Raw genomic sequence first — 22,571 nt, forward strand, 5'->3', positions numbered from 1 at the left:
TTAAGTGAGGGGATAATGAGCAAAAATGCGTAAACAAAAAACATAATGATGGATAATGGAAGGAGAGGGGGAGGAGCCCCGCGCATGGTGGTTAATGACAAGGAACGGCAGTCTAATGGGTGACGGATGGAAATAAACGGAACAAAGATAGAAATGGCAGTAATTCAGTTTGAGGGACTCAGGTTTAAAGGATAAATGGCAAGAATAGGCCAAAGGCAAAATTACGAATAACGTAATAGCTCAGGGCATTGTGGGTAATAGAACCGAATGAATGAGCCAAAGGCAGAGGGATAATAGAGAAACAGGGCCGGCAGGCATGATGGGTAATGGACCCAAAACATGATGGTTAATTAAAGAAGCGTTAGAAGGATGACGGAAGTGAACAGGCAGAAATGGGCTAAGGGTAGTTCAGGAAAGGAAGATGAAATGAATGGGGCAGAGGCATGCTGGGTAATGGGAGCAGAATGAATGGGCCAAAGATAGGAGCCGCAGTGACGCAAGTCGGGGCGGGGAACAGAAGGCATGATGGGTAACAAAAGGGGTGGGTCTACAGCAACTGTCGCGTTAGAATAGCTAAGGGGCATTGTGGGTAAGAAGACGCCTGACAGGGTTCGCATAACCGGTGAGAATTCTCCCGAGGTACTGTGGGAAGGGCCAGCACTTCCGGTTTTCGGTCGCCGGCTCTGGACTAGGGGACTGCCCCTCTGTCGCGGTGCCTGGTGGGACGAGAGGCCTGACCTTGCTGCCTAGCAGCCTCTGCTGCGCAACCCACCTTTACCCGTGTCCCTCGACCCTGGCACATTAGCCAATGAACGTACCAGACCGATTACGTCACCAGGATCGGCCTCCTGTACCCGCCAGAGCCCATCAGAATGCTTCAAGGGCCAAGGCTGACCAATTACAGTGGCAATTTCGCCGCGGGGCGGAGTCGAAAGAGGGGGCGCCCTCTGGAGAGGGGCGGAGGCGACGAGTCAGTGGGCGTTTCAAAGTGCGCAGCGCAGACCAATGGCGGGCGAACAACGGAACCCGCGGCGTTGCGAGCCAATAGATGCGGTCTCCGCGGGCCAATGGGAAAGGCGGGGAGGTGTGTCTCGACCTGCCTGTGAGTGGGAACCAATAGAAAAGGACGTCCCAAAGAGGTGGGTGGGACTCCCAGCCATGACTCCAATTGCAAGGCCAGGCCTTTAAGCTAGCGGGCGGATCCCAGGGCACGCCGAACCAATGGGCTCGGCGGGGCGGGGCGGGGCGACGGTGGTGGCGGCGGCGGCAGCGGGTTCGGTTGCGCGTGGCGCACGGGGTGGGAGCGGAGCCCAGGCCGGGTGCGGGCGCTGCCGCCAGTGAGAACCGGGGCCCGGAGCAGAGCGGGGTTTGGCTGGGACTGGACCCGGAGCGCGCGGGCCCTGACTTTCGCCCTCTGACCTTTCCCCTTGCAGGCGACCATGGGGAACGTCTTGGCCGCTAGCTCGCCGCCCGCAGGGCCGCCGCCACCTCCCGCGCCCGCCCTCGTGGGACTGCCGCCGCCTCCACCCTCTCCTCCTGGCTTCACGCTGCCGCCGCTCGGGGGCGGTTTGGGCGCTGGGGCTGGCGCGGGTCGAGGTTCGGAACGGGCCCCCGGTGCTGCGGCAGGCAGCGCCGCAGGGACCGCGGACGATGGGGCCTGCGGCTGCTTGCCCAACCCCGGCACGTTCGAGGAGTGCCACCGGAAGTGCAAGGGTGAGGGGCGACGGACCCGGCAGGGGTGTGAGGGCCCGGATCTCGGGGGGAGGGGGAGCACTCAGAGGACCTTGGGAATTGGCACGGACCATTGGAAACATTTAACAGAGCGTTCGGAGTTGACGTTAGGATCGAATGGTGGAACGTTGGACTTGGGGCATAGAACGATGGGATCAAACGGTGGAACCTCAGGATGGAATGGCAGAGCGGTAGAGGAAAGCCTTAGGGACCTCAAGGAGCCCCGGGCATCAGCCAAGCCAGCCTTCTTATGTGATCGGGAAGGAAACTGAGGCCCAAGGTCACAGTGTCAGCCAGGGTCCAGTGGGGGTGGAACCCAAGGCTTCTGGATCTTGGCTTGGAACAGTTAAGATAGTAAGAGTGGTGGTGACTTATTGAGCAGTGTTCTGGCATTCACTATATGTTAATTCACTAAATCCTTGCAATGTCTCCACGTGGTGAGCTTACAGATGGCATCTTACAGGTGACAAGTTTGACATAGTTAAAGTGACTTGTCTTGGGTCACATGGGTAGTAAGCGGTGGCACTGGGATTTGGGTGCAGGCAAAGAAGGGCCCTGGTCCTGGCCCCGTGTATTAGGTTAGACTGTCTCTTTATTGGTTGAGGTGCTTTGTGTGATGTTGTGCCTGTGGGTCCCTGGAAGAGGGAGAGCTGGGATGGTAGGGAAGGAAGGGATGAGAGTCCTCGTGTTTGCGTAGGGGTGTGTGTATGTGTGTGGAGAGTGACAGCGCTTCTCTTCTTCAGAGCTATTTCCCATTCAGATGGAAGGTGTCAAGCTCACAGTCAACAAAGGGTTGAGTAACCATTTCCAGGTGAGCCTTCCTGGTGCCCTTACTCTCCAGAGGTCATCCCAACCATCTCCCTGCGCCTACGCATACAACCCCCTCACTCCCCCTGAAGGGCTAGGCTCCTGGGCACCTGAAAAGACTTAGAGACACAATGCCAGTCTGACTGCTCATTGGGTCTAGTGGAAGTGTTTAGGGACCCAGAACCCAGGGATGCCCCTCCACCTTTCACATCCAGGCAGGAGTGAAGTACAGGGTACGTAGCCTCGTCTCCAGCTTATCTTTTCTCTGAGTGTCTAATCTAGTCAGGCTCAACCTCCCAGTCTTCATCCCCTGCCCTACCCAGAGCTGCCTGTCTTTTTCTCCACGGTGGGGAAGCCAGGTTGGCAAGTCCCCGCATCCCAGGCTTGTAGGGAGCTTTGCTGGGGGCAGGTTCAGCTGGGTCTGTTGCGGGTGGCCCACAGACTCATCCCCACAGCCTTCCCTCCTCTCCCAGGTAAACCACACAGTAGCCCTCAGCACAATTGGGGAGTCCAACTACCACTTCGGGGTCACGTACGTGGGAACAAAGCAGCTGAGTCCCACAGAGGTGAGGTTCCTTTTGTCTTTTGTTCATTGTATCTTTCTTCTAACCAATATGTAGCCAAGCACCAGGCAGAGAAGGCTCTGTTAATATTAGGAGGGCTGAGCTGCTGAGGGTGCTGGGAGGTGGGGGCTGTCTCTCCGAGGTGCTTTGGAACACGGGCACTCCTTCATCCTGAAGCCCTGCTCCCTGCCCAGCCCTGTGCTGGGTCAGGGCCGGGGTCACCAGACAGTGATGACCCAGAGAAAGCAGGGCTTTTGAATGCCAAACAGGGCATTTGGACTTTCCCTAGGGGGCAGTGAAGAGCCACAGAAAGATTTGGACGGGGAAAGACATGGTCAGATTGACACTCTAGGATCCTCCCTTGGGCTGCCATGCAGAGGCTGCGTTAAGGGAATGGGGGTGAAACTGGAGGCCTGGAAGGAGGCTGGGCAGAACACAGGTGGAGCTGAGGGACTGAATTACGTCTCTGCTTATACCAACTATTGCCATTCAGGACATTCATTTATTCCACAGACCTTCATTGTACTGCATTCTGTGCCCAGCCCTGTGCTGGGCAGTGTTGGGGACAGAGCAGTGACTGAAACGGCCCTGGGGTTCACAGTCTAGTAGAGAAAGGGAACGGACCTGTCCCCAGAGAGTGACTGTCCAGGGTAGGCAGGACTGAAATGCGGGGGGGTGGGGGGAGGAGGAGTCCAGAGGGGCACCTGACTCAGCCTAGGTGGTCAGGGAGGGCTTCCTGGAGGAGGGGACCTCAGTCCGAGGTTTTCTGATGCTAGGCTTCTCACCTAGGCTCACCACGCTTGTATTTCTATAATGCTAAACCTCTGACCTCTGACCTTGCCCTCTGCGCCACAGGCATTCCCCGTGCTGGTGGGTGACATGGACAACAGTGGCAGCCTCAATGCTCAGGTCATTCACCAGCTGGGCCCTGGCCTCCGGTCCAAGATGGCCATCCAGGTGAGTAGGAGCCACGTCAGCTGCTCCCCAAGCCACCCGGAGCACCCGGCTGCCCTCTACACTGTCCCTCCCCCCTACAGACCCAGCAGTCCAAGTTCGTGAACTGGCAGGTGGACGGGGAGTACCGGGGTTCTGACTTCACAGCAGCCGTCACCCTGGGGAACCCAGACGTCCTGGTGGGTTCAGGTAAGAGCCACGGGCCTGGAGGGCAGTCCAATCTCAGTTGCAGCTTTCCCGGCAATCCATTCCCTTCTCCGGACCTCCTTTTCTACCATCTAGAAATGGTCAGGGGCAGGAGTGACTTTGGAAACACCCACAACATAGCATGGGGTGTAGGCAAGTAGGTTCCAACCCCCCGCTCTGTCCCTGGCTTCACTGCAGCTGTGGGCAAGTTCCCTCACCCCCGTGGGCCTCAGTTTCCTCGTCTGTAACATTGGGCTCCCTCACGGGGCTGCTGAAGAGGTCATTTACGTTCTTTTGTGTGAGAAACTTCAAGAGGCGTGGGGCCTGTAACAGGTCCCAGGGGAATGTGGGCTGCTTCTATTACCTGTGGGGCTCTGGGGTGGTTTTGGTGCAGAGATCCCAGGGTGGGTGGGCCCACGGGCAGTTCGGGCAGGTAGTCTGAGTCTGAGACAGAAGCTGACCAGGAAAGTTCCTGTTCGGGTTGGTGTAGACAGGGGCCGCCTGACTTGTGCCTGTACGTCTAGTCTCTTCTTGGTTCCCCTTTTTTTTTTTTTTTTTTGCTCTGTCTCTGGGTGTTTCTTTGATCACTTTACATTCAGCGTGAGTGTTGCTTGGGCGTGTGCTGTGTACATTCCAGTCACCAAGGATAAGGTGTGGCAAACAAGGAGAATTCACTTTGTCCTCTGGGAGCTTCCATTCCAGAGGACCTGGACACAAGCACTTAAAAAAAAAATGTCAGGTGACGGGGGGCTGGGAAAGATTAGGTCCTTGGGAGGGGTGTGGGATGGGGTCCTCAGAGAAAGCCTCCTTAGATGGGTAATATTTGATTAAAGATCAAGGATTTGAGGGAAGGTGCCAAGCGGATTTATGGGGAAAGAGCTCTTCGGCCGAGGCAACAGCAAGCGCAAAGGCCCTGAGGCAGGACACTTTACTGGAACGCCAGGAGGGGAGTGGCTGTAATGGGTAGGGAAAGAGGGAGAGTTGGAAGTCACAGGGGTAAAGGGCCCAAATCAGCTGAGGCTTTGTAGGACTTCAGCCTTCACTCTGAATGAGTCAGGGGCCTCACCAAGGGTTGCGAGCCTGAGAGGGACAGGAGCTGATTTAGCTTCTAACGGGACCCGCCGTGCTGCCCAGCAGAGAGCAGACTATGAGGAGTGAGGAGTGGTCAGGCCCGATGTACTTTGAAAGTGGAGCGCACGGGGTTGGCCGGTGGATTGGGTGTGGGAGGCGAGCAGGAGGAGCGGGATGACTCCGTAGGTTTGGGCTTGAACAACCGGAAGGATGGGAGTGTGGGTTCCTGCTGCCATTTGCTCAGTCTTGGAGAGCCGGCTCTTGGGCATTGAGTGGCTCTGTGAAGGCAGGAAGCCTGAACCCGGGGAGAGCTCTCAGTTCTGCCTGCTGGAGGCTAGGGAACCTCCTCGGAGGAGGTATGGCCTCTGAGCTCCCCAAGGAAGAGAAGGGGCTCCCTGGGCAGGGAGGGGGGGGCAGCTGAAATGGGAGAGGAGAGAGGGAGGGGCCTCCTAGGCGAGGCTGCACCCACGGGTCCCGCGGAGGCATGAGGAACCTCAGGAAGAAACATGTCATGTTCCTTGCAGACCCGACGTCATTGCCCCCCTCTGTTCATGTGCTCCCTGCAATTGGGCCACATGAGCTTTTCTGAGACTTTCTGGAACGGCTGCATTCTTTCTATCCCATGACCTTTTCACGTGCTGTCCCTACTGTTTGGAGCTCTTCTCTCCGGTCTTGACGTGGCTGAACGAGTAGTTCCAGGGCACAGCTTGCCCTCACAGAAAGACCTTCTGTGAGGAAAGCCGTGCACGCTTAGCGCCACATCGTGCCCGGGGCTTTGCAGTGCTTCCCCTGGGGATCTCCTACCTCCCACACTAGGGTGGCAGCCCTTCCGGGGCAGGAACTTGCTTGTCTCACTTGCCACTGTGCGCCGAGCGCCTGGAACCGTGCCGGGAACAGAGTAGGCGCTGAGAAAACCCTGGACAAGGGAGCGAGTGATGGTAGTGGCATGTCCCGTGTGGTGCTTCTTGCCCTCGGTCAGGCCCTAGGCGTGTGATGCGTGTCCTTTCCTTCAGCCATTCTAGGCACTGGGAATAGAGCAGTGAGGAGAATGGCTTGTTGGATTCTCTCAACAGCCCCGTGAGGTAGGTGCTGCCATTATCCTCCTCTTGCCGAGACCCAGAGAGGGGAAGCGCCTCCCAAGGATGCACAGCGGGTCAGACTCCGGAATCCACGCTCTTCTCGATGGCATCCGGGCACGGCTCCCCGCACGCACGCACTCGCTGGCCGCTTCTGTGCTTCCCATGCTTCCTGGCACTGGCCTCCGGGTCCCTCTTCCCCGGTGCCCAAGGCCGCCGGGGGCACCCTTCGTCTCTTCGTTCTTTGCGTTCCCTCTAATGACACTGGTGATGGCATCTGTCACGAGGGCACAAAAACGGCATCCCCCTCTGGGTGACGGATCCGGAGTGGGAGTCCGTCTTGGGCTCCCAGTGGAGACCAGGCACGGGGTTGGGGGTCTCACTGTGTTGGAGCGCCATGTCCTGCAGCGGGCAGGGGGTGTCCCTGGCTTTCCGGCCCCCATTTCACAGGTGAGGAAAAGGAGGCCCAGGGGTGGAATCGGGCGCCCGGGCTCACACAGCCGGGAAACCGAGAAGCTGGAATGTGAATCATGGCCCAACTCAAGGGCCTGTGTTCCTTCTGGGTTCCCTCCTCGTGGCCTCGGCCTCATCTCATGAGCCTCCTGCGAACCTAGCATGTGCCCAGCCCTTGGCAGGGTGGTGCCAGGACACAGCAGTGACTGAGGCCGCTCCTTCCTCCCCTCACGGGGTGCCCAGCCCAGTGGGGGCCGGGGCATATGATTTTATTTTATTTTTTTCTTCAATTTTATTTATTTTTTGAAAGAGAGAATTAAGGGGAGGAGCACAGGGAGAGGGAAAAGCAGACTCCCCACTGAACAGGGAGCCTGACACGGGGCTCGATCCCAGGACCCTGAGATCATGACCGGATTCAAAATCAGGAGTTGGACACTTAACTGATTGAGCCAACCGGGTGCCACATAAGTCACGTTTCTTTTATTTATTTATTTATTTTTAAGATTTATTTATTTGAGAAACAGCACGCGCAGGGGGGAGGGGCAGAGGGAGAAGCAGACTCCCCGCTGAGCAGGGAGCCCAACGTGGGGCTCGGTCCCAGGACCCTGGGATCGTGACCTGAGCCAAAGCAGATGTGTAACTGACTGAGCCACCCAGGCGCCCCGGGACATTTGCTTTTAAACAAACAATCACACAGTGACTTCAGTACTATTGTGAAAAATCCTACCCGGGAAAAGTCCAGGTTGCTTAGTGAGAGCTTATAACTACGGCCCCCCTCCCCCCCACACACACCCCCATCTCACCTAAAGCGGGGGGACAGCGTCTCTAAGATGGTGGTGTTCAGTTGAAGGCGGGTAGGAGGGCAGTGCTCCTAAGGCCCATGGAGCGCAGGGCGTGGAGAGCAGAAAGACGTCCTGTCTGGCTGGGTCCCAGAACTACGCCCCGCTTTGGGTGCTGCCCTTACCTGAGCATCCGCCCTGGGGTGTCTGCCGTTCCTGCCCCGGCTGACTTTCCCAAGGACTCCTGGTGTGGGTCCCAGGCGAGCAGGGGAGAGGCCAGGGGAGGTGGCCCAAACCTCCCTGCTGCCCCGTCTCCGCCTCCCGCTCCCTGCCCAGCAGGTTTGGGAAGTGGATCTGGAGGCGCGACTGACTTTGCCGGGTTGCGTGGCTTTACCGGTCGCCCGAGGCCACCTCCCTGCTCACAGACCTCACTCGCTTTCTTTCCTTCTCGCGGGGTTTCGGGATCACGAGGTTCTTCCCGGCCACACTGCATGCTGCAGAATGGCCCCCGCTTGAGAACCCACAGGGGAGCCCACGGGCCTTGGGGGGGGAGAGAGGGGCCGGCTGTGGACACATGCGGGGGGGACTGCCTGGGTTCAGGAGATCTGAAGGAGCTGCGAGCAGGGCAGCCCTCCGGGGGAAGAGGCCCAGGGAATGGGCTTGGGGAGCGGGGAGAACGGGCCGAGCTGTGGAAACGAGGGACAGGCAGTGTAGAGCACGTTCTGACCCCAGTTCTCAGACTTCCAGTGGCGTCTCTCTGCACGGACTGCAGGGCAGGGGGAAGGTGAAAGCAGAGCGGGGTGACTGCCCTGGTCCCATGGTGACCATGGCTGCAATCAGGGCGTGCTAGAGAGAAGTCGCCAGATTCAGGAAACAGGTGCGAATATGTAGTCGGCCAGACTCAGCAGGGGAGAGGGCACACCAGGCAGGAGGGACAGTGCATGCACAGGGAAGAGAGGGCTGCTCGTGTTCATCCTGCCTAGAGGGACACGGCTGTGTCCTGGAAAGAGGAAGGGGCTCGATTTTGAAGCTGGGGCCCAGCCATGTAGGACCCTGCAGCTGGGTCTCCTGGGCACTGGGGAGCCATGGCAAGTTCTGAGGAGGAGAACGGGGTTAGGTGTGTGCGTGAACAGGATCCCTCTGTGCTGCAGGTGAAATTGGAGAGGGCGAGGCAGGCCAGGAGGTGGGAGGGATGTTTGGGGGTCCCCAACCCCAAGTCCCAGTGGGTGCCAGAGCTGAGAGGCCAGAGACTCTGAGTTGAAGTCCCAGGCTCTCTCTGAGCACACAGTTACTCTTCCCTCAGGGGCCACATTTCCCCCGCATCGAGTGAGGGGACAAGCCTGGCCCGGGGTGTACGACTGCTGGCTGCAGGGGCTGACCCAAGTCTCTTGCTCTCGCGGTGAAGGAATGCACACCGAGGCTCACAGAAGCCCAGAGGGGTTAGGTCAGCCGGCCCCTGACCACGACACAGCACCAGAGCCGGGACCCTGAACCCTCGGCCTCCCCGGCCCCACTGGTAGCCCCGATCTGGAATGGGAGAGGCCTCTGACCCCGCACGCTCATTCCTGCTCCGTCCTGTCCCTGTCCCAGCGTCCTGGCTCTCCCCCTGCCCCTCACACGTGTGCTCTCAGCTCTCTCCAGGTCCCTCTGCGTCCCTGCCCTGCCTTCCCCTTTCCTCCATCCTCCTCTTCCTCGCTGGCTCGTGACCTCAGCCCGACCGTGTTCTCTTAGTCTCCCCTGGGAATCTTCGGCCCTCTCTCCCTCCCTCTCTCCCTCCCTCTCTCCCTCCCTCTCTGATTCTGTTTCCACTTCTCCACGTTAAGTGTCTTGTTTTCTTCTTCACTGTCACTCCCTCTGCGTCTCCGACTCTCTTCCTCCCCGGTTCTCCCGTAGATCACGTTCGTGGTATCTACTCTCGGCTCCAAAGACAGGCATGAATGCGTCAGTCCCTGGGCTCCAGGAATCCAGCCCAGCAGGCGCACAGTCGCCTGTTAGCCACGCCCAGGGGCCTCGGGGCCGACCCCACTGCCAAGGGGCAGGGAGGGCAAGCTGTAGGCCTCGGCGTGGCCGGTCCTAGCGATCACTGAGGCCTGGCCACTGCACTGCACCTCATTCGCTCCTTGAGACTTTAGGGCCACCTCAAGAGGTAGCCTTGCTCACAGAGAAGTGACCCCAGTGGCCCGCTGTTCCTCCACCGGCGAGTGGTGGGGCTGGGATTTGAACCCAGGCTGTCTGGCCCCCACAGGCGGAAGGGTTCAGAACCCAGGCCAGAGAGGTGGAGAAGCCCAGATTCTGCCCCTGACATAATCTTGCCACTGCGGGTCAGTGAATCACTCCCTTAGCCTCCGTGGACTCCAAGTGGTGGCAAATGAATGCCCACCTCACGGGGCCTGGGAGGCCTGAGGGGTGGGCCCTGAGCCTCCAGCAGGGGCACGCCTGGAAGGCTGCCTGGAGCAGGAGGTGGGCCCCGGCAGAAACTGACCCGCACCAAGCCAAGGTGACACCCCCCCCCAATCTGGCCCACAGGAATCCTCGTGGCCCACTACCTCCAGAGCATCACGCCGTGTCTGGCCCTGGGTGGGGAGCTTGTCTACCACCGGCGGCCTGGGGAGGAAGGCACTGTCATGTCTCTAGCTGGGAAGTACACATGTGAGCCCGGGGCCTGGGGGTAGGGTAGGGGGCGGGGTCCAGGGTCCTGGCCCCCTTGGTAATCTACGCCCCACCCCCACCGCGCTCTCTTACAGTGAACAACTGGTTGGCGACAGTAACGTTGGGCCAGGCGGGCATGCATGCCACCTACTATCACAAAGCCAGCGACCAGGTGACCTGGGCCGGGGACCCGCTGCGAGGGCGGGCTTTGCGGGCCTGGGGAACCAGGGTCTGGTGTGCCCGGGAGCCCGGCCTGGGAAGCTGACCCTTGCGCGTCGCCCCGGCCCCTCCAGCTGCAGGTGGGCGTGGAGTTCGAGGCCAGCACGAGGATGCAGGACACCAGCGTCTCCTTCGGGTACCAGCTGGACCTGCCCAAGGCCAACCTCCTCTTCAAAGGTACAGGCCTCAGTTTCCCTGGTTGGAAACAAGTAGGCATCAGGTGACTCGGCCCTGAGTGGGTGTGTAGGCCAAAGCAGACGGTGGAGGTTGGGGGTGTGACAGACCCATCCCTAGAGAGTGAAGACCTGGAGTGGTCAGGATTGGGGGGGGCGGAATTGGTGTGGCCAAGGGCTTCCAGAGGGGAGGGGTCATCAAGCAGGGGTGGGGGAGGGAGAGGACAACTAAGCCAGTTGCTCCGAGGACTGGAGAACTTGGGGTTCGGAAAGAGGTTTCCAGGTGTGGTCAGAGGTCTAGAAGCCGGCAGTCTGGCTGGTGGCTATCTGAGGTGGCCTGGAGTGTGACTCCACGGGGACAGGGTCGGAAGTTGGCTCGCGACACAGCTGTTTCCCTGCAGGCTCCGTGGACAGCAACTGGATCGTGGGCGCCACACTGGAGAAGAAGCTCCCACCTCTGCCCCTGACGTTGGCCCTCGGGGCCTTCCTGAATCACCGAAAGAACAAGTTCCAGTGCGGCTTTGGCCTCACCATTGGCTGAGCCCCTCCTGGCCCCCGCCTTCCACCCTTCCTCCTCCAGATCCCCCCTCCCCCTCCCCCTGCCACGGAGGGGAGACCTGAGCCCTCCTCCCCCTCCCTTCCCTCCCTCCTTGGGGGTCAGGGGGGCAGTGGAAAGGAGGGGACCCATCACCCGAGCAGCTGAGGGGGGGGATTCTGGAACCACGGGCGCTTCAGGATTCAGAGCACTAGGGGCAGGGTGCCTAGTGGGCCTGGAGTCCCGGGAGGGATTCCAGAATCGAGGGGCACGCCAGATTCTGAGCACCAGGGGCAGAGGCGGCCAGACAACCTCAGGGAGGTGTTGGGGTATCCGAGTCCCCCCAAAGGGCCCTGGGCCCGGCCCTGAGGGGGCAGGAAGAAGAAGAGCTTCCCCATCCCCAGTCAGTCTGCCCCCGCCCACTTTCCCACCCATCCCTCAGTATAAATCATGTTTATAAGTTATGGAAGAACCAGGACATTTTACAGAAAAAAAAAAAAAAACCAACAAAAAATATACGTGAACAAAAGTGAACTAACTGGGCGGTGTCTCTTGGTCCGTGTGTCGCCCCTTTTGCCCAGTGCATCCAGACGGACCTCACGGGGGCCAGCAGGGGGCGCTGCAGGGCGGAGCCGGGAAGGCTGACCTACTGCCCGGAGTCCGGCCTGGCCTGAGATCACACATCCTCCCTGCAACTTGCGTGACTTCTGCTGGGACATCACAGGCCCTCCCTCACCAGCAGGGCTGGGTCTTTCGGTCACACCCCAGCTTGGCCTGACCCGGCCCGAGAGGCTGCCAGAAGATTCCCCCTGCTGACTGCAGCAGCAGGGGTGATGTGTCTGTGCAGGGATTGGGGCACAAGCTGGGACTTCAGGTTCCGAAAGGGGCAGGAGACGTCTTAAGACTTCGTGACAGGAAGGCCAGAGCCTTCAGAAGGGTCGCAGGGATTCCAGCACCTGGAAAGGCTTCAGAGTCAACTCTGCCTGAGGGGGCAAAGGGCTTCTGGACTTCTGGGCCTCAGGGGAGGGGCTGGAGGCCGACTCTGGTCTGGCCAGAGACGGCTCCTTGGCTCACATAGGCGGGGAGGAGGTCGAGGTGTGGGTTTTGCCCACCTAGGGTTCCAGTACCCTCCCAACACCCCTGACCTCTCCAGACAGGAACTGAAACCTTGTCTGGCGGGAACACACCCACCACATACACACAGTTTGGGGAGGGAGGCCGTTGAACAGAGAGGACCCCTCATTACCTGGAGAAGCCACCCCACTCCCTTACCGGCGCCTTCGGACGCCAAAGCCAAGAGGCCTGGACCTGGCTAGCCCTGGGGTCGCCTTCCTGGAAGGAGGCCCAGCCCTCCTTTCCCGTGTGGCCTCCCCCACCCCAGCGGAACCTGGGCTTCTCTGTGGGACAGCGGGGACTCGCGAGCCGGCTGCTGGGAAGGTGCCGGTGCTCGCTGGGGCCAATCCGAGCAGGTCGTGCCAGGAACAGCGCGCGGGATTTCGTACACGACAGCAACTTGCATCACCGAACGGTGGTGTAAGTGCGACCGTTTTCCTGGTCCCGTGGACCAAGAAGTAAGGGTGTTCAGATAGGCTAGATCATTTGTCCAAGGTCATGGAGCTGGCAGAGCCCCCATTTAGACGCAGACCCTTTCGTTCCCGAGTCCGCAGTCCTAACCGGGCCCAGGACTGCTTCAAGCCCCGTGAAGGCTGGGACCTACAATGTCCCTGTTAGGGAGAAGGGCTGGATCTTCATCTGCAAACAGGGAGGGGGGCTCAGAGAGCTGCCCGCCCGTGCCCAAGGTCACAGCCAAAGAGGGAGCGAGGACTAAAACCCAGGTTTACACAGTCCGCACCCCTCCCATCCCGTCTCTGTCTTGGCCTCCGGTGCCCTTCTCCCTAAGTCTCAGGAGTCTGGGCCCCCAGCCACCTCCCCTCAGAACCCAGGAATCCAAGCCTCCAGCCCTCTCTTTTCCTCTGACCCAGGATTCCGGCCCCCAGTCCCCTCCCCAAACTTTATTCATTCCTCCACAGGAAAAGAGAAAGGCGGGGAATGGGCGCTGGGGAGCAGCGGCAGCTCCTTCCCCTGGCGTGCCTAGCCCCCCAGAACAGAGGAAGGTGCCTGAGTTACTGGGTAAAAATGTCACCTCCCTTCGTGGGGGCCGGGGGGGGGGCATCACAGGGCCTCCAACCCCCACCTCCTTCCCCCTGCCTGCTGTGTGAAGGGGAAGGGGACAGCCCACCTCGTGACTGGGGGCTGGCTCAGCTCGCCGCGGCCCGGCAGGAGTGGGCGGGGCAGGGGGAACATTATAATTGGACGAGTCTGGGATCCCTGAGTCCTACTCAGCCCAAGCGGAGACCGAGGAGGAGGTTCCCCAGGAGCCGGTGAGAAACAGAGTTGAGGGCACAGAAGACCAGCTCCGGGCTTCTGTGAGGGACGGGCTGGGGCGAGGTGACTGTCATACGCCAGGGTCAGGACAGAAGCAGGAGCTGGGGATGAGGACGGAAGCCGGGGTCGGACCTAGGGGAGGAGTGGGCCGCAGGGGCATCCCGTCTTGGCTGGAAGGAAGGTGGGATGGGGGGAGCAGCTGGACCTGTCGGAAGAACCAGATGAGCCCCTATCAAGAGCCCACGAATGGTCACTGTTATTTATTGAACACCTCCTGGGTGCCCCGTCGGATCTCCATTAGTTTGGAGGCGCAGGGGTGGCGGCCAGGTCGCTAGAGCGCTCCTCTTTCGGGGAGGGCTTTTAAATGAGAATTAAGTTAGCTAATAGGTGGAAGATGACGTTTAGATGTGAAGCTGGGGCTTAGAACGTGAAGGGAGAACGAGGAATGTGAGGTTGGAATTTATAAGCCACAGTTGGGGCTCGCATGGAACTCGGGGGCAGGGGAAGTGGAATTTGAACCCTCGAAGAGGGGGATGGAATTTGGGCGGCGGAGGCCGACCCGGTGATGGGGAGATAGGAGGAGACAATGAAGGAGCTAGATAAACAATGGAGGCACCGCTTGGTGAAATGTTTGTGATTGGATTCGGCTGATGCAGATGATGGGGCGCGCGGGCAAGACTTGGAAGGCCCGGAACGGGTGGGGCGGGGCTGTGGGTGGGAGGAGTCCCCACTGGGGGCTGATTGACATTTCTCACTCAACCTGACCGATCGCAGGCCGCAAGATGAAGGTTCTGTGGGCTGCGCTGGTGGTCGCGCTCCTGGCAGGTATGTGGGCGGGGCTTGCTCAGGTTCCCTGTCCCTTCCCTTCCCTTCCCGTCCTCACCTGGGCTCCCCTGCCCCCCTTTCATCCCTGGGTCCCTCCTTCTGCTGGTCTGTCTCCCCCTTGAGGGGGGTGCCCAGGTGTGAGGCCTCACATCCACTGGCTCTGAGCGGCTGTTTTAGTCTCTCTGGGCCTCCGTTTCCCCACCCCGCCCGCCAGTGCTCTAAAGAAGCGCAAGAGCATTTACGGAGCACCTGCTGCGTACCAGGTTCTGTGTGCCTGGTGGGGTGACTGCCGTGAACTTGCTCTGTGCAGGATGCTGGGCCGATGTGGAGCCGGAGTCGCCGCTGCAGGGGAAGCTGGAGCCCGACCTGGAGTCCGAGCTGGAGCCCGAGCTGGAGCCCAAGCGGGAGCTGGAGCAGGAGGTGGAGGCCGAGGCCGAGGCCGGGTGGCAGGCTGGCCAGCCCTGGGAGCTGGCGCTGGCCCGCTTCTGGGATTACCTGCGCTGGGTGCAGACGCTGTCTGATCAGGTGCAGGAGGACATGCTCAGCAACCAGGTCACCCAGGAACTGACGTGAGTGCCCCTGCCACTCCCCGGCGGGCAGTGCCTTCTGGACCCCCGACCTCTGCCGGCGGCCCCGTCACCAACTCTTCGGCATCTCTGGTCATGTCTTGCTTCCTCTTGCCATGGCGAGCTCCTGGCTTGCTGGACCGCTCTCTTTCTCCGCTCCTCCTGCCTCTGGCCGCCGCCCGTCCACCAGGCTAGCTCAGTCCCTCGCAGCCTTCCCTTTCATCTCTGCTTCTGCCCGTCCCTGTCCCCACCTTGCCCCCCACCCCCAGGGTTTTTCGCCCCGCTCCTCTCTCCCGGCGTGCGGCGCGCACACACGCTCCCGCCCTCTCTCGGCCCCCAGGACGCTGATGGAGGAGACCATGAAGGAGATCAAGGCCTACAGGGCGGAGCTGGAGGAGCAGCTGGGCCCCATGGCCTCGGAGACGCAGGCCCGCGTGGCCAAGGAGCTGCAGGCGGCGCAGGCCCGGCTGCGCGCGGACATGGAGGACGTGCGCACGCGCCTGACGCAGTACCGCAGCGAGGTGCAGGCCATGCTGGGCCAGAGCACCGACGAGCTGCGGGCGCGCTTCGCCTCGCACATGCGCAAGCTGCGCAAGCGGGTGCTGCGGGACGCCGAGGACCTGCAGAAGCGCCTGGCCGTGTACCGCGCCGGGGTGCGCGAGGGCGCCGAGCGCAGCGTGAGCTCCATCCGCGAGCGCCTCTGGCCGCTGCTGGAGCAGGCGCGCACGCGCCACGCCAACCTGGCCACGCAGCCGCTGCGCGAGCGCGTCGACGCCCTGGGCCAGCAGCTGCGCGGGCGGCTGGAGGAGGTGGGCAGCCGCGCGCGCAGCCAGCTGGACGAGGTGCGCGAGCAGATGGAGGAGGTGCGGGCCAAGATGGAGGAGCAGGCCAACCAGATGCGCCAGCAGGCCGAGGCCTTCCAGGCCCGCCTCAAGAGCTGGTTCGAGCCCCTGGTGGAAGACGTGCAGCGCCAGTGGGCCGGGCTGGTGGAGAAGGTGCAGGCGGCCGTGGGCACCAGCCCCACCCCCGCACCCGTGGAGACCGAATGAGCGCCCCGCGCGCGCCGCCTGGTGGGCCCCGCCCCTGCCCGTGCCCCCTGTCTCCCCCCACCCCAGCCTCCAGGAGGCGCTGTCCCGGCCCCAACCGGCCTCCTGGAGGGCCCTAGCTTAATAAAGATTCACCAAGCTCCACAGCAGCCGCTGGACCTCCGTGTGTGATTTCCCCCGGCTCGTGCCTCGGTTTCTCTCTCCTTCCCCACACTGGCCACACAGCTCTGTCCTGTCCCCTCTGCTTGTGCGTCTCTTTGTCTTTTCTGATCTCAGTGTTCGCTTCCTTCTGTCCCTTTCAGAGTCTCCCTTTTTGCTCTGTCTCCGCTCAGCAGTGCTCACTCTCCTCTACCCTCCTGTCCCTTCTGGTGTTGGACCAGATCCACCCCTGGGGTAAATCCTGTGGTCACCCCTGACTACTGGGGTCGGGGGTCGGGGGTGAGGGTGGGAAGCAGCCTCTCGGAGCCTGGGCTTGCTCAGCGGCGGGATACCTGCTCGGTGGAGTTAGGCCTCCGAAGCCCCGACACCCCTGCCGTTAGGATGAATCCCTTATTGTTGCTCTCCTGTCTTATCTGATTCTGCCTCCTGGCCTGCTCTTGGCCGAGAGGCTTTAGTTTCTAGCTTCCTGTTTTCCCCCACCTCTATCTTTTATCTCTTTCTCCTCCAGTTTCTTCTCCCACCTCCGCGGCTTCGCCTGTTTCTTGTTTCCCTTCTTGCCCCAGCTGGGTTTGTCCTCTCCACCTGTTCGGTCCTCCCTTGCGCCCTCTCTGCCTTTGGCGTTCCCTCTGGGTTAACAGGTGTCTTCATCAGAGCCGTGCTTCCCGGCCCCCTGCCCTCATCCTCCTTCCCTGTGTCCTCCAGCTGGGCTGCTGACCTCTTGTCTAGCCCAACAAGCCTACTGGGTGCTGGATCCTGGCTGGAGATAAGGCAGCTGCCCCCGCCCCCCCCCCGAGGCCTGGGGTCCACGGCTGGGAGCCAGTTGGTTGACACTCGGGAGCAGTGAGGACTGGAGCCTGGAGCTGCCCCCTGGCATTCTCTCCCACCCCCTCAGTTCTCAGAGGAGGGGAGCAGGGTTCCCAGCCCAGGGGACAGGCCAGGGCTTGAACCTTTAACTCCCAGGCCCAGCCTGCGCTCTCCCGTGTGGTTCCTACGGGGCTGGCTGCCCTGAGTGCCCTTGCGGAGGCAGGCACCCCTCCCCACCCCCAGATGACTCACCCCAGGCTGGGTGAGGAGGAGAAGGGTCAGCGGGCTCAGAGGCAGGGGGCCTAGTCCCAGCCAAGCGTGCTACTGATTCACTGTGTGCCCCGGAGCTGGGGCCAAGCCCTCTGAGCCACAGATGTCAATAGCCGGGGCTGGCCTCAGCCACATCTCCCCCTTGAAGAGCTGAATCTTGAATTCTCCTGGATGAAGACAGCAGTCAGGTCTAGAGATGGCACAAGGGCTGCAGAAGGAGTTTGGGGGAACAGAGGGGGTGCTGTGGGGTGGAGGATGACAAGCCCGCAGAGATTCAGAGAGACAGCCTGGAGTCCGGAAAGTGGAGGGACAAAGAACTGACACCCCCCCTCCCCCCAGCGCCTTAGCCCCTGGCTGAGCCATTGGATGTGCTTGGCTGTGCCTCAGTTTCCCCATCTGTAAATGGAAACCCCTGTAGCTGGAATAAGGAGGAGACTGGAAAAGCAAAGTTGTTATTCTATTCCGGTGGGGTGAGGAAGGAAGGAGAGCAGAACTTTGGGTGGATGTCTGGGGAATGCTAGGCTCGCAGGGGAAGCAGATGTCTGGGAAGACAGCTGGGGGGCTGAGAGGGACTAGATGCACTGAGCTGGCCAAGGGGTTGTCGCAATCCTGCCAGGGTCATGTCTGTGCGTCCCTTTCACAACCGTCCCCCCCACCACCCCCAGGCTGACACGTGGTTGTGGGGGCACAAGGCCAGCCAACCTCAAGTCTGAGGCCAGGGCCGCCCTCCCTACAGCTGCCAGGGATCACTGGCGGTCAAAGGCAGCCAGAAGAAGGGGGGAACCATTGGACTCCAGCCCTGAGGGACGGATGTGGTGGGAGGAGAGACGGGGGGGGGGGGGCCGCCTAGTGCCAGGAAGGGGTAAGGGCAGATGGAGTGTTTACCAGGGGGCCCGGAAGCTTCCAGAGTGGGAAAGCAGAGGGCAAAGAGGGGCCTGGTGGAATGGATGGAGGCGCACACCCTGGGATCTTTGCAGCTGAGCTTTTGCAGTTCAGACAGGCTGAAAGGACCTCTTCCCCAAAGAGAGATCGGGGGGCTGTGGAATAAAGACCCCAGAGCGCAACCATGGAGGTCTGGGATGCTCCCAGATGCAGGGAGGTGGGGGGGGGGGCTTGAGGGCTGGTCTGAAAGTGAGACTGGAGGTGGCAAGGGACTGGGAATGTGGGGGCAGATGGGGTGACCCTAGAGTCTTGGAGGAAGAGTTGCTTGCTTGTGCTGAAGAGGCTTGCTAGGAAGGGAGAGGGGGTGGAAGAGGAGGCCTGAGGAGTTGCAGTGAATTGAGTTACAGAGTGACTAAGTGACTGAGAGACACCCCCCGCCCCGCCACTCCCCAGGCCGGGAGAAGGGTGTTCAGCAGGAGAGACCCCCTAGAGAAGATGGCCACGGCGAGAGACTAAAGGCAGTGCCCCCATGTGGGGAAGGGACTATGGCACGCTGAGATCCACCGAGTCAGGGAGATTTGGAGGTGCGGGTGCTGAACAGCAAGAGGCTTTAGGCCTAAGGGATGTGCCTAGGCCCACCTGACGCACGCACCAGCCAGGCGGGGAAGAGGAAAAGGTGGGCGGGCGCCATCTGCCCGAGGCTTAAGGGGAGGGATTAACTTGCCCCGCCCCCTCCCCAGCCCGATAAAGGCCTGGGCCGGGCCAGGACCTCCCACCGTGCTGTCCCGCGACTGATCCAGGTTGGTGCTCGATGCCGGGGAGGGATGCCCCTCCAAGAGCACTAGAAAGGGGGTTTGGAAGGAACTCCGGGTAGGGAGGAGGGGTGTCACTGATCACTCCCACCCCTGCTTCTGCTTCCAGAGTGCCCCTCCGGCCCCCAGCCATGAGGCTCTTCCTGTCGCTCCCAGTTTTGGTGGTGGTTCTGGCGATGGTTTTGGAAGGTAAAAGTGGGATAGGAGAATCTGGGGAGTTTGAGACTCGGAAGCTTGAAGCTGGCCACGGGTCTGGGGTCCGAGCTTGGAGGACCCTTGAGAGCTCTGGGGCCCCTTCTGTGCCCTGGTTTTCCTATCTCTCACCGATCACCCCACCCCCAACCCCGCAAGGTGGGTGAGGGCTCTCTAAGGGGGCGGTCCCGCGGGTGGCTAATCTGCCGTGGGAAGCCCTAGCAACCGATGATGTATTGACTCGCCCCTCCAGGATTGGCTGTCCTGCTTTTGCAGCCTGGAAAGGGGAGGGGTGAAGCAGTGCTGAGAGTAAGCTAATTCCCAGCAGCTTGAGCTCCATCTGGTCGCTTTAGTACCCTCTCCCCGCACCCCGCCTCCGAGTCTAACACCGTGACCTCCAAGAATCACTTTCAAGGATCTCCTTTCCCACCCCTGGCATCTCATCCTAAGGGCTCCCAATACTGAAATTTTTGTACCGCTGCCCATCTTCTGGGCAGGCCCAGCCCCCACCCAGGCGGCCCCAGAAATCTCCAGCACTTTGGGGCGCATCCCGGATAAACTGAAGGAGTTCGGTAACACCCTGGAGGACAAGGCCCGGGCAGCCATTGAGAGCATGAAGCAGAGCGACATTCCTGCGAAGACCCGGTTAGGAACCTTCCCAGGGCTTGGGTGGGCTGGGGTGCATCACTAACAGATTGGGGAAACTGAGGCCTGGAGAGACGGCCAGCTTCCCTGTGGTCACAGCTGGATCGCAGGGTGCTTAGATGTGGGTGCTTAGGTTCCTGACTTCCATCTAGGCCACGCTGTAGAAATGGTCCTGCGTGGTGGTGAAAGACCAAGCTTGGGAGTCAGTCAGACCTGGGTCCACAGGCCACTGAAGACTCACTACTCTTTGTGTGATCTCGGGGGTAGATCTGGACCAGCCTTTTTCCTCGCCTGTAAAAGGGATAGTTCTGAGGAGGAGCAAACTAGGGGATTTGCATAGTGCCTGGCACATTGTAAATGCTCAATATGCTCTTTAACCAACATCAACTCCATTTGGCCACTTAGAAAATCATTCATTCATGAACAAATATTTATTGGGCATCGGCTACGTGTCCAGGCTGTTCCAATGTGGGGAATAATAGTGATGAAGATAAAGTCCCAGCCCGCAGGGAGCAGATTGTAAACCAGTGAATGTCCGGGAGATTAGCCCAGACAGGGCTAAGCACTAAGAACACAACAAACAGGGTGGGTGTAAACAACCAGTGTGGGGCTTGAACTCACGACCCCAAGATCAAGAGTCGTGTACTCTACCGACTGAGCTAGCCAGGCACCCCTTTTCATATCTCCATTTAAAGTGTTACTGCTTCGGGGCGCCTGGGTGGCTCAGTAAGTTAAGCTTCAGACTCTTGATCTCCCCTCAGGTCTTGATCTCGGGATTGTGAGTTCGAGCCCCCATTAGGCCTGGTTGTCTTGCTTAAAAAAAAAAAAATTGAGATCTGAGTGATTAGGAAAATCCAACCAGGCCTAGAAACATGGGAAGAATGTTCCCTGTGGAGGGTGAGTGCGAAAGCCCTGAGCCAGGAAGATATGTACATAATCCAGGCCAGAGGGACAGCCTAGGCAAAGACAAGGAGGCTGAAGAGTGCCCTTGGATAAGTAGGAGACAGCTAGGCCAGAGCAGGCTTACTAGCTAGAGATGGCAAGCCTTCAAAGTTGGGCCGGCCTGGAGCATTCTGACTTCAAAGAGCTCTGGTCCCTCTGGGAAACCCAGCCCAGGGCTCCTCCCAATCCCATAGATACCGGGAGCCATGCTGTTTCCTGGGGGGAAGGGAAAGGGGAAGATGAGGGAGGCAGGTAGAGGGCAGGACCTGGGCCCCCTGAGGGGAGACAAACACAGTGACTCCCCTCTCTCTCCCTGCAGGAACTGGTTTTCTGAGACTTTCAACAAAGTGAAGGAGAAGCTCAAAACTGCCTTCTCCTGAACACCAGAAGAGCCGCCCCACTCCTCTGGGCTGTGCGCCCCGGAAGGAGCTCCGAAATTTCCCATGCCCTGGCTCCTGTACCAAGGACTTCATGATGCCATATCCACCCCCACCCTCCAATAAAAATCCTGTAGAGAATTCTTAGTGCTTCTTTGCTGGGAGGTAGGGGCTCAGGGTGGGGCAGGGTGGGTTGGGGAGAGAGGCAAGGAGTCAAATGTATCGAGCATTGTCTACTTGACCTGTGCTGAGGGCTTTAAACTTCATGGTCTCAAAAAAATCCTCACAAGAACCTTGGGAGCGGGGCCCTGTTAATTCTGTGAGGGCATTGAAGCCCAGAGAGGTGAAGTCACTCGTCAGGAAGGGGAGAGCTGGATTGGACCCCCAGCCTGAGGCTACTGTTCTGCTATATTCTTCCCTGGCCAGGCTGCCCAAGATGAGGGACCTGGTTGGTTCATCACCATGTACACAGCAGCTGTTTATTATACTTAAAATGGATAATAAAGAAGGATGTGGAAGGGAGCAAGGGTAGGACCTGGGCTGGAGCCCTCAACGAGATCTATCTACACAATCCTCCACCCTCCAAGGAAGCTTTGATGTCCCCTCCTCCAGGAAGCCCTCCCTCGCCCCCAGGCTGGGTCATCACTGCCCTAGTGATGGTCTGTCTCTCCTACTGGACTGTGAGCCCCAGGAGGACAGGGCCGGGGCTGTCATCCCCACTGTCCCGAGGCACAGTCCGGCGCAGGATTGGGCGCGGTGCGTGAGCTCAGTACTACTTGGTGGAATGATTATTCTCAATCAGAAAAAACACCTAAACATTACACTTTTTTAAACAAAGATTTTATTTATTTATTTGAGAGAGAGAGAGAGCACAGAGGGAGAGTGAGAGGGAGAAACAGACTCCCCGCTGAATGGAGAGCCCGATGCGGGGCCTCGACCGCAGGACCCAGAGATCATGACCCGAGCCAAAGACAGATGGTCAACCGACTGAGCCACCCAGACACCCCTAAACATTACATTTTCACAAAACTACTCTGAGGTAGGTGCTGTCACTGCCCCTATTTGGCAGAGGAAGAAACTGAGGCACAGAAGTCTCAAGTTACTTATGTGATGTCACACAGCCCAAAATGGGTAGAGCTGGGATTTGAATGTAGGCTGGGGGGTGGGGGGGGTTGTTCCAGGGGCCACATCCTTACTCCACTTTCCTTGTTCCTGAGTCATCGGCCATACATTCGGCTACAACTACACACACACACACACACACACACACACACACACCCCTACCTGGCCCTGGGCCTCACCTGCATCATCCCCAGCATATTAAAATGCCCCCACATCCCTCATCAGAGAAAATTCATACAAGCAGTCACACTGCAGTTGGCTAGTTGGCAAAAGGGTATGTTCCGTGCCGATTTAATCAGTTACTCATCTTTACTTGGCCATATTTCCAGCATTTTGGAACCAGTTTAG

General features: G+C 59.7%; 3 protein-coding genes and 1 long non-coding RNA gene across 7 annotated transcripts; all 4 read left to right on the forward strand.

Annotated features, from left to right (window-relative positions):
• Positions 1 to 1,225: 1,225 nt before the first annotated feature.
• On the forward strand, positions 1,226 to 11,734 carry TOMM40 (translocase of outer mitochondrial membrane 40). Of its 2 annotated transcripts, XM_036123753.2 has the most exons (10): positions 1,227 to 1,337; positions 1,434 to 1,713; positions 2,475 to 2,542; positions 3,012 to 3,104; positions 3,957 to 4,058; positions 4,139 to 4,244; positions 10,147 to 10,269; positions 10,365 to 10,441; positions 10,563 to 10,665; positions 11,063 to 11,734. In XM_036123753.2, exons 2-10 carry the CDS (start codon positions 1,440 to 1,442, stop codon positions 11,200 to 11,202), a joined length of 1,086 nt encoding a protein of 361 aa, XP_035979646.2. In that variant the 5' UTR covers positions 1,227 to 1,337; positions 1,434 to 1,439; the 3' UTR covers positions 11,203 to 11,734. The 2 variants fall into 2 exon arrangements, with proteins under 2 accessions (XP_035979647.2, XP_035979646.2); XM_036123754.2 differs by lacking the exon at positions 10,147 to 10,269 and having other exon boundaries at positions 1,226 to 1,337.
• Positions 11,735 to 13,435: 1,701 nt separating this feature from the next.
• Positions 13,436 to 16,167, forward strand: APOE (apolipoprotein E). Of its 3 annotated transcripts, XM_036123758.2 has the most exons (5): positions 13,436 to 13,577; positions 14,356 to 14,406; positions 14,717 to 14,975; positions 15,313 to 15,781; positions 15,815 to 16,167. In XM_036123758.2, the coding sequence occupies exons 2-5, from the start codon at positions 14,364 to 14,366 to the stop codon at positions 16,019 to 16,021; spliced, it is 978 nt and encodes a 325-aa protein (XP_035979651.2). In that variant the 5' UTR covers positions 13,436 to 13,577; positions 14,356 to 14,363; the 3' UTR covers positions 16,022 to 16,167. The 3 variants fall into 3 exon arrangements, with proteins under 3 accessions (XP_035979651.2, XP_035979648.2, XP_035979650.2); XM_036123755.2 differs by having other exon boundaries at positions 15,313 to 16,167; XM_036123757.2 differs by having other exon boundaries at positions 13,517 to 13,644; positions 15,313 to 16,167.
• A 2,706-nt stretch (positions 16,168 to 18,873) lies between these two features.
• On the forward strand, positions 18,874 to 21,242 carry APOC1 (apolipoprotein C1). The gene is made up of 4 exons (XM_036123762.2): positions 18,874 to 18,933; positions 19,055 to 19,134; positions 19,635 to 19,782; positions 21,044 to 21,242. The coding sequence occupies exons 2-4, from the start codon at positions 19,077 to 19,079 to the stop codon at positions 21,102 to 21,104; spliced, it is 267 nt and encodes an 88-aa protein (XP_035979655.1). The 5' UTR covers positions 18,874 to 18,933; positions 19,055 to 19,076; the 3' UTR covers positions 21,105 to 21,242.
• LOC118555567 (uncharacterized) lies at positions 19,141 to 19,451 on the forward strand. Its single transcript, XR_004927052.1, has 2 exons — positions 19,141 to 19,296; positions 19,391 to 19,451. It is a non-coding gene; the product is annotated as an uncharacterized LOC118555567 (long non-coding RNA).
• Positions 21,243 to 22,571: the final 1,329 nt, after the last annotated feature.

The sequence above is a fragment of the Halichoerus grypus genome, chromosome 15 (genome assembly GCF_964656455.1).
Source record: "Halichoerus grypus chromosome 15, mHalGry1.hap1.1, whole genome shotgun sequence".
Taxonomy (NCBI): Eukaryota; Metazoa; Chordata; class Mammalia; order Carnivora; family Phocidae; genus Halichoerus; species Halichoerus grypus.

Excerpts from the sequence above, each read along its gene's own strand:
- TOMM40 (XM_036123753.2), top strand. The coding sequence starts at position 1,440 with ATGGGGAACGTCTTGGCCGCTAGCTCGCCGCCCGCAGGGCCGCCGCCA. Across the intron at positions 2,543-3,011 it reads GGTTGAGTAACCATTTCCAG|GTAAACCACACAGTAGCCCT; the intron begins GTGAGCCTTCCT and ends CTCCTCTCCCAG. Across the intron at positions 10,442-10,562 it reads ATCACAAAGCCAGCGACCAG|CTGCAGGTGGGCGTGGAGTT; the intron begins GTGACCTGGGCC and ends CGGCCCCTCCAG.
- APOC1 (XM_036123762.2), top strand. The coding sequence starts at position 19,077 with ATGAGGCTCTTCCTGTCGCTCCCAGTTTTGGTGGTGGTTCTGGCGATG. Across the intron at positions 19,135-19,634 it reads TCTGGCGATGGTTTTGGAAG|GCCCAGCCCCCACCCAGGCG; the intron begins GTAAAAGTGGGA and ends TCTTCTGGGCAG. Across the intron at positions 19,783-21,043 it reads GACATTCCTGCGAAGACCCG|GAACTGGTTTTCTGAGACTT; the intron begins GTTAGGAACCTT and ends CTCTCCCTGCAG.
- APOE (XM_036123755.2), top strand. The coding sequence starts at position 14,364 with ATGAAGGTTCTGTGGGCTGCGCTGGTGGTCGCGCTCCTGGCAG. Across the intron at positions 14,407-14,716 it reads GGTGGTCGCGCTCCTGGCAG|GATGCTGGGCCGATGTGGAG; the intron begins GTATGTGGGCGG and ends TGCTCTGTGCAG. Across the intron at positions 14,976-15,312 it reads CAGGTCACCCAGGAACTGAC|GACGCTGATGGAGGAGACCA; the intron begins GTGAGTGCCCCT and ends CTCGGCCCCCAG.